Source organism: Solanum tuberosum, unplaced genomic scaffold, assembly GCF_000226075.1.
Source record: "Solanum tuberosum cultivar DM 1-3 516 R44 unplaced genomic scaffold, SolTub_3.0 scf00116, whole genome shotgun sequence".
Lineage (NCBI taxonomy): Eukaryota > Viridiplantae > Streptophyta > Magnoliopsida > Solanales > Solanaceae > Solanum > Solanum tuberosum.
Window position 1 is genome coordinate 872,204 of NW_006239040.1, and position 10,134 is coordinate 882,337.

Here is a 10,134-nt window from a genome sequence, read left to right on the forward strand (position 1 = left end):
TTCAATTCCCCTAGATCCTTCATCTTAAATGCTTGTTGTAATGCTTTCTTTGTCTCTTCAATCATCTTCAGACTGCTGCCAGTTATTAACATATCATCCACATACACTAGTACAATCACAATCCCTTCCTCTGATCTATTAATGAACAAAGAGTAGTCATGTGGACTTTGTTTAAACCCGAGTTTGATGAGAGCTTCTGTTAGCTTATGATTCCATTGTCTTGGAGCCTGTTTGAGTCCGTAAAGAGACTTTGTCAGTCTACACACCTTCTCCCCTTGACTGACAAAACCCTGAGGTAACTGCATGTAAATTTCATCTTCTAAATCACCATGTAAAAAGGCATTAAAAACATCCATCTGATGAATGTGCCATTGTCTAGAGGCAGCCAAAGCCACTATGGTTCTCACAGTGACCATCTTAACAACAGGGGAAAAAGTCTCTTGATAGTCTATCCCTTCTTGTTGACTGTAGCCCTTAGCAACCAATCTTGCTTTGAACCTCTTTATTTCACCAGTAGATTTGTACTTTACTTTGTATACCCACCTGCAGCCTATAGATTTCTTTCCTATGGGCAAGTCAGTGATTACCCAAGTGTTATTGGTCTCCAGAGCATGTATCTCAGTCTGCATGGCCTCTACCCACCTTTTGTCTTTAATAGCTTCTGCATAAGACAAAGGTTCTTGGACAGTTGAAGTAGCAGCAATATAACATTTATAAGAAGGAGACAAGTGAGCATAGCTCATGTAGTTGCACAGTGGATATTGCACATCCTTACTGATATTCAATGAGACAAAATCTTGCATCCATTTAGGAGTATGTGTAGTTCTAGAGGACCTTCTGGTAGGTGCTTGGACTGCATCATGTGGTGAGTCACACACAGTGGTATCAATAACCTGAGCACTTCCATCTTGAACCTGTGCTACATCAGTAACCTGATCACTCCCATATGAAAGTTCCTCATGTACCTGTTCTACATCAGGCATATTAGAACTTGAAACGTCTTCACTACCGTCTGTAAGAACAACTTCCTCATCACACCTTAGAGGCATATGAGAGAAGTCTTCATACAGCACACCTGATCCTTGGACAGTGTCCTCAAACACAGTGTGAGTGTTCAGGCGATTCTCCTTCTCCTGGGCAAAGGGAAAGACATTTTCCCTAAAGACAACATCCCGACTGACAAAGAAGGACCTGTTGGTTATATCAAATAGTACATACCCCTTCTGAACTTCTGAATATCCCATATGAACAGCTGATCTTGACCTGGACATCAGTTTATCATGTTCACATAGATTTTTAGCAAAGCACAAGCAACCTATTGTTCTTAAATGAGACAGACCTGGTGAGCATCCATACAATCTCTCATAAGGAGATTGATAATCGATCACACTACTTGGTAATCTATTGATCAGATATACTGCTGCCAGAACACAGTGCCCCCAAAATGTCAAAGGAATTTTAGCCTGAAACCTGAGTGCTCTTGTAACATCAAGTATATGCCTATGTTTCCTCTCAGCAACACCATTTTGCTGAGGGGTATAGGGGCAAGATCTCTGATGTATAATTCTCAAATCTTTAAACATTGTGTTGCATACTGAGTTAAGAAATTCAGTTCCATTGTCAGACCTGACCATTTTAACAGTCTTACCAAACTGAGTCTTAACATATTGCAAGAACAACTTAAGAGACACAGACACATCAGACTTAAGTTTGAGTAGAAAAATCCAGGTCATTCTTGAAAAATCATCCACTATTGTGAGAAAGTACTTGTTACCATCAAAGGTAGGTGTGTTATAAGGACCCCATACATCAACATATATCAAGTCAAAACAAGCATTACTTTTAATACTACTTGAATGAAAAGGTAATCTTGTCTGCTTAGCACAAGGACAAACTGTGCATTTAGAAACCTTACACATACTGTCTTTATTCATATCAAACAGTCTAGCAAGTACGATAGAAGAAACATGTCCTAATCTTTGATGCCACACTTCTATACTGGAGAGCACTCCAGGAACAACACAAACAGACTTCTTCACTTCACTTTCAGGTCCATGTGTAAACTGGCTTAACAACAAATACAATCCTCCTTCCTCTTTACCAACCTCCTTCACCTTTCCAGCGTAAAGTTCCTGGAAAACACAAAAATGAGGAAAAAAGGTGACTGAGCAACCTAGTTCCTTTGTGATTTTACTTACAGACAACAAATTATGTTGAAAGTCTGGCAGATGAAACACATTTGTAATGACACTGTGAGCTGACACATCACAAGTACCCACATGAGTCACTTTAGTAGTATCACCATTTGGAAGATAAACAATTTTAGGAGTATCAAGTTTTGTCACAGAATTCTTGGACAACATTTCCAAGTTAGACACCATATGATTTGTAGCACCCGTATCTATAATCCACACCTTATTATTTGCAGAGACAAAGAATGCTTTACCTGCAGTATTCACTGCACTGCAATCAGGTATAGCTTGCTCTGGTTTTTGCTGCTGAAACATTCTGAGAATGTGATCATACTGATCTTTTGTGAAAGTGCACCCCTAAAGTAGTTGCTTGACATCTTTTTCAGCTTGACTGAACTGCAGATTAGCTTTAGTATTCTCAGCTATATATTCACCACCAAAATTATGAGAGTGAGAACTTTCAACTTTCTTTCCCCACTCAGGAACCTGGACATTTGTGTTGGAACCATAAGAGAAATGAGCCTGAGCTGCTGAAGGTTGACTGTACTGTCCAGATTCACTTCCCTGACTCTTTCTTTTAGACTTGAAGTCAGGTGGATATCCTACAATTTTGTAGCAAAACTCTTTGTTGTGTCTTTTACATTTACAGAAATCACAAACTAGCAGAGAGTTCTTCTTGAACCTTTGACTCACCCCTGAGCTACTACCAGCTTTGGAATATAAGGCAGCAGATTCCATATTCATAGCACTCAGTCCCAAACTACTACTGGATGTATGAACTACTGCTTTTTGACTCTCATCTCCCACAATCATAGTATATGCATGATTAATGGATGGTAAAGGGTTCATCATAAGAATTTGGCTCCTAGCTTGGTGATATGATTCATTCAATCCCATTAAGAATTGATATAATTTCTGCCTATTCATATGTTCCACAAAACCTTTCGATTTTTCACAATTACAACCAGGAGATGGTACCAACACCTCAAACTCATCCCATAAGGTCTTAAGTCTGGTGAAATACACAGATACAGAAGCAGTACCCTGTTGTAATGAAACTATATCTTTGTGCAAACTGTATGTCCTAGATCCATATTGTAGTGAAACTATATCTTTGTGCAAACTGTATGTCCTAGATCCATCCACTCTATCGAATCTTTCCTTCAGGTCATTCCACACATTTAAAGCAGTTGAAGCAAAAGCAATACCACTCAACAAACTTTTAGAAACAGAATTCATTAGCCAGGATAACACTATAGCATTAACTCGTTCCCAATGTCCCCATAGTTCCTCACCATATACTTCTCTCCTGCAACTCTCATTAATCAGCCCTAACTTATTTCTTCCTAACAAAGCTAGCTGAATCGATCTACTCCACAACATATAATTTTCAATGCCAAGCAATTGAAAAGAAATCAGGTTGATCCCACTGATATCAGTAGGACTCAAAAATAGAGGATGATTATAGTCGATACCTTGATTTGAAGAAGAACTACCATTGTTATGAGCAGATGTACCAACATTTTGACCAATATTGAGATTCTGAGCTAGATCCACTGCTACATTATCAGAAGCCATTGATCAAACTCTGATTCAACACCTGACTGGAACTGCTTTGACAAATCTCTTTTCGCGGAAGCAAAAAATGCAAATTTCAAATTGAAATCTGCCGCTGAAGGAAATCAGCAACAATGAATCGATGGATCTACAATGATCCTTTGATTCTAGATCCAACTCGTCTTCACCAGTAGCTACTGGGAAGAAAGCTCTGATACCATGATCGTAAAAGAAGAATCTAGAACTTTAGAGAGAAAATATCTAAGGAAGAAGAAGGCTCTGTTATTTATCAAAAAAGTGTAGTTTACAATGATAGAAGAACTATTTATACATCACATTATTTGTTAGTAACTAACCTTCTGTTTAACCAACATTCTAAAGGTTGTTATAACTAACTAATGGAAATGACTAGTTTACCCCTAACTATAACCGTGCTAACTCACTACTGAGCTTTTCATATCACAACAGAAAGTGAAAGGAATGCTCTCGTAATATTTGTATCTTAACTTATCGAATGCATTTATGTATCTTCCTGTATTGCAAAAGCTATAATTGGGAAAATATTTTCATCCTTTGATGAGAAATTTCTTAACCTTTACTCATTTCTTCGTTTCCTTATTATGTATTGACTGTTTAAGATTGTAGTATATTATTACATTCTTAAATCTTGTTTATGAATTTTTTTTAATGATTAATGTTTGGATTAGATCTCTTGTTTTGCCTATGTATTGAATGATTTTTACTTTTAATGAACTGAGTCAAATTGTTTCTTTAATTATTCTTGTATTTTAATATTTCTAAAAGGAGTGACTAATTCTAGGACTTGCTCAGTTACTTTGATTTGAGCTCGAGAGAGTGAAAAAAGAATAAGAAGAGAGATTGGAAAAGATTAATTAACAAAAGTTGTGGTACTAATTGGGGTATTGATTAACAAATCCTTACTTGATCGCATATGTGTTGTTCTGTGTGAAATTTGCCTCTGACTTATAGTTGACTAAATTATATTGCATATGTTTGTGTACATTTTCTCACTTGGAAGAGTGGATTTGGATGTTATTAACCATCATCATCGTTTAGGTAGAGAAAGAAAATAACTAATAGTTGAATGTTTGAATACATAAATGATCAACTAATATGAGACGGAAAGAGTAGCGTAAATGTAAGATTCACTTCTCACCAAGAATCCTCCTTTATTTCCCTTTTAGAGGTTAATAATTATTATGTATCCCTAGAATAATTTATTGAAATAGTAGATTTGAAAGAAAGCAATTATTCTCTTCTTCCTATGCGGGACTTTTTGAACAAAACTAATTTGACAAAAACCACAATTTTATTTATTTTTAGGTGGGATTATATCAATAAGGAACTATGCTTATGATATTAATCTAAGACCATTAATTGTTACTTGAACACATGGATTCATCATCTCAACAATTGAAACAATTAATACTTCTGTGAACCTCTTTTTATTTCGAGTGATGTGTCAGAATCTTTAGCCAACTATTATGCGTAAGGACGGCTTAAAATGGACTGATGATCTTTGTGTCAAATTCACAGAAGTTGTGGAACAACTTGGTGACGGAAGTAAGTTTACTCACTAATATATATATATAAGTAAGAATTTACACTTATAGCTAACGTCAATCTGTTTGGAATTAGGGAGTAGTAATTATTGTATTTATATATATCTCAGCTTGATAAAGGAATACTGAAATATTGATTAAATTAATTTTACATTCTAATAAAACATGTAGGATGTTTTCCGTCAGCTATCCGCGAAATGATGAATATGCCAAGTCTTACCATTAAGCAAATTTCAAGTCGTTCCACCAGTTTATACCAATAACATTTTTGGTAGTTCAACTCAGCAGCAGCTCCATCACCCACAACTTCAGGTTCAACCCAACTATCTCAACACATTTTTGTCAGCCCAAAATGATGTTGGTAGTGGACAACAACAACGCGGCCCGTTATTTGGAACAATGGGTCTAGTAAGTACATTTATTGGGAGCACTAATTATAGGTCTTTGTTGGAGTTTAATAGTGGAAATCATCATGATTACGGTTTTTATCATCATACTCAAAATGGTTATAGCTTAGATCTCAATGCTGCCCATGTAACAACATATTCAGGTAGCGCAATGATAACTAATACAGATGTTGGAAATGTGACACTTAATGGATTGGGAGCAACAAATGCTAATTTTCAGCAAGATATTGGTGAACAAAACATGTTTGATCCAAGCAACATCGTCGCGGCATCAGATGCAAATGCTATTGAAGGAAGTGATCCAAATGAGTGGCAATATTGGGATGCATTTGTCAATTACAATTCTATGGATGATATCAGCTTCCAAAATTCTACATCTCCAAGTGCTACCCTACCTAATGAACATGGCAGTAAGTTTTTGCTTCTATCTCACTTCCCTTACTGGTTCGATGGAGTTGACTTCTGAGACGGTCACTTAATTATCTCATAAAGTCACTTTCTACATATGCAGTTGGTAGGGACACCGAGGGTCCAGATTTCAACAATAGCAAATTTCCTGATGAATAATCAACATGGTCGATAATCCAGTTCTATCTATCAGTTATAAAGTTGTTTTCTCAAGTTGAAATTGCTATCTTTAGTTTTAATTTTGTAGAGACTATTTTGTTTCGTATGACTTATATTACTTGAACTTATGGAAAGTGAAAAGAATGTATTTGAAATACTCATTTGAAATTGAACTTGACAATGTTTTAGCTCTCATAAATTCTGCCTTGCTGCAATCTTGTCTAACTTAGCTTTCCGCTTATCTTCTTTGTCTTCCGCTTCTCCATTAATAGAGGTGTTACAAGGTGTGTAAGATTAATCCTTGTGAGTATCGCAGTCTGTATTCACTAGTTGTTTGAAGTTATTGGAGTTTTGAGAAAACTACAGGTCATGGTTTTTTCCTCCCTTGAGCAAAAAGTTTTCCATGTTAACATCTGTGTTCTTACTTTAAGCATTTACATTACTTCTTGTTATCAGTATAGTCAAGTGGTTAGAACAATAGAAGACATGTCACTAAACAACAACATAGGAAAAAACAGACTCTGCTAAGTGATCGATCCGCGTGTGATAGTTGATGAGTTGAACTTGGATATGTATACAAATTAGTAGTTGATGAGTTCCCAAACATCCGCGCATAAACAATTTCCCCTGTTGACATACCACCGGGGCTTAGCATAGGTTCTGTCATATAAGGTTGATATGTTGGAGACTGTAGTGAATGATTTCGATGGTGAAGTTGCTGTGATGGAATTGAATCAGTAGTTCCTCTTAGTCCGTGACTCCTACATCTCGGACTAGGAGGTCTTTGTGGTATGACTATACCAAAATTCGGGGCATTAATTTCAGATGTTTTTGTAGCTTGACCGCGAGCATAGAGTGGAATCAATGTTTTTTGTGAGACTTCAGCTTTGCAAACAGGGCAATTTGGCTGTTGGTTATCAATGTTCTCTGATGAAATGGTCTTAAAATGTATCCATTTGTAGATGCAAGGCCAACAATAGAGGTGACCACATAATGTAACAACAGGATCATGTACAACATCCAGGCAAATGTTGCACTCGAAACCTCCAGGTGAATTTTCTTCAAGTTTATCAATATCAATTATGTTCCATTTTTCGTAGGAAATATCACGTTGATCAAAGGTAGTTTCTGCTATTTGGTCTTGGAAAAGCTCCTCTAAGGCCATATTTTACCTCCTGATTTGATTCTCTGTTTGCTAATATGCCTGTTAAACATATGCCAAGATGAACAAGATCAGATTGATTTCAGGATAAGACAGATGAATCGCTGCATAAATAATAGAGTTTTCCTATGTGTGTACCCACTCAACAACCATCCAACGAAAACCATAAGCCTCTGATGAGTCGGAGATTTTAGACTCATTTGAGGTTAGTAGTTCACCAAATAGTATCCTCGATGTCATTTTATGTTCATTTATAATAGATGAATTGTTAAATTGCACCTATGAAGGCTTAAGGACAATAGAGAGCGAAAAAAAGCCAAAAAAAAAACTTGGAAAAGTAGAGGAAATGGTGAAGGAGTCAAAAAATGATTTATCAAAATAGGATGTTGTTAACAAGTTTTAGTTAAAACAAAGAAAACAACATGTAAGGTTAGCTAGCTAGGTAGCTATAAATTAAAAAAAGTAGTTCAACTCATCTATTTCTAGCTCTATTGCTCAGACTCTATGTCAATAGGTACGTATCAGATCCTCCAAAAGTAGTGCATTTTTTGGAGAAACAAACACAAAACAACATAGATCTTTATGTAACACAAAGATTTGATTATTTTTTTCCAAGAAAATTGAAGGTTGCTTTCAAGTATGTTCAAACAGAGTTAACAAAAAAGAAAACAGATATAAAGATTTAAAATATCAAGAAAATACATACCCAAATAATAATTTGTAAAAGAGGTGAAATTGGAAGCTTGAAAGATGAAAGAAAATGTTTGAGTTGAGCTCTATATATAGTGTTTTTTGAAGACACGCCTATACATACAGGTTTTCTATATGTATAGGAAATTTAGCGTGTACAAATTAAAATATAATACTAATAAAGTTATTACAAGTAAAGGGAAACCAATGAACTCTTTCGTACTAGTAGTTGTAGTATTGTTCTTGTGGTTATTTGTTCTTTGATTTATGTTATCATTATTTTATATTTATCTCTTAAAATATCTTAATATATGTAAATTATTAATTTAACTAGAATTCAAAAATAACTTTTAAGAAATTAAAATCATAAATTTATAAACTTCAAATTTTTTCTATAAAATTGGATATTGTTGAATATTGAGCATCTCTAGAACTTATTCTCAAAAATCTATTCAAAGTTTATGATATGACGTGGTTGGAGTTGAAAACACTCAATTTTCCAAGATTTTGTGTGGAAAAAAAATGTTTTCTTTTGTGGAATATATATAAGGAAAAAAAGAGGAAATATATTTTGGATTCGTGTTTCATCATCATTTATGGGTTAATACTGTATGTGTGAATGCTAATTATTTTACTTTCTCCGTTTAAATTTGTTTATCTTATTTTGATTTGATATGAAAGGAAATTATGTCTGTTTAATCAACCAAAAAAGTCCAATAGCATCTTGTATCCCCTACATCAACAACAATCAACCATCTTGTAAGATCTGTGTATATTCTACTTCTTTGTACCTCTCTTGTGGCTATTAATTGATTGGGTCTAGTTTTTATCAGTAATATACATTTGGCATAGAAAAAAAAATCCAACAAACTTAAGAAGATTCAAGAAAAAGAGACGTGGACAAACTCATATATATGCAGATAGGCAGACAAAAAGAAAAAAACAATACCAAAATATAGACGCCCTTCTAGAAATTACACTGTCCTTTGGTACTATATAGTGAAATTTTGTTTTGTTTGAAAATTTGAGTATGACTATTCTAGAGTGGTAATTTTTACAAAGTATTGTTATTATGCTATATATAATGAATATCATTGTTGTTATATGTATAGTATTGTTAAAGAGATTGAAGTAAAATATAACATAAAAAATCAATTCTAACAAAATTAGACGGTGATAATGAAATGTGGTTATAAACGAGTAAGTTAATTATAATGATTTTTGACCGAGATATGTTTGATAGCAGAAAATTACAGAGTATATACTATATAGTAATGACTTTGGGGCTATAACTTTACGTGCATTATTTTCCTTGCTATGTACGTAGTTAGGAATCTTCAACATTAATCTCTAGTTTCTAGATTGACTATGACATTGATCATGTCAATTAATTAGATTGAGACTCGTGATCCAACTAATCTAGATTCATGTTACATAAGAATTGTTTTCTAGATTGACTACACATTTGGGTTAATGTAGACCACAATTCATAACCTGACTAATTCATATTTGTGTTACATAAGGATAATTAAAAAGAAAGTTTTTCTCATAGCTAGAGATCTCATTCATTTCTAAAACTCAAACATATACCTTTTGGGTAACGTTATAAGTATCACATCCATACCACCACACTCCTAAGCAGCATTCATGACTAGTGGCACAGAGCCAACTTATGCTAAGGAGTGTTAATTGACATTCCTTCAAATAGTACATGACTAAGTATATCGAATTTCTAACCAAATTACGAGTTATGAAATTACATGGTAAATTCACTTTATATTTTCTATAACAATAATATCACTCCGTGTTTTACCCTATGTTGCTTTAACTTTTCAAAAATGTCATCGAGCGTGTGTCTGATCCTTCAAAAGAAATGCATTTTTGGAGGACTCAACACAGGTACGACAACATTTTTAAAGAGTCCGAGCAACTTAGGTATTACCTATTATCTCACAAAATTACTAATGTGATATCAT

General features: G+C 34.6%; 1 protein-coding gene across 1 annotated transcript; it reads right to left on the minus strand.

Moving 5' to 3' along the window:
- Nucleotides 1-6,501: 6,501 nt before the first annotated feature.
- Nucleotides 6,502-8,237, minus strand: LOC102580191 (E3 ubiquitin-protein ligase RMA1H1-like). The gene is made up of 2 exons (XM_006349992.2): nucleotides 8,175-8,237; nucleotides 6,502-7,510 (listed from the first exon to the last, which is right to left on the minus strand). Exon 2 carries the CDS (start codon nucleotides 7,469-7,471, stop codon nucleotides 6,776-6,778), a length of 696 nt encoding a protein of 231 aa, XP_006350054.1. The 5' UTR covers nucleotides 7,472-7,510; nucleotides 8,175-8,237; the 3' UTR covers nucleotides 6,502-6,775.
- Nucleotides 8,238-10,134: the final 1,897 nt, after the last annotated feature.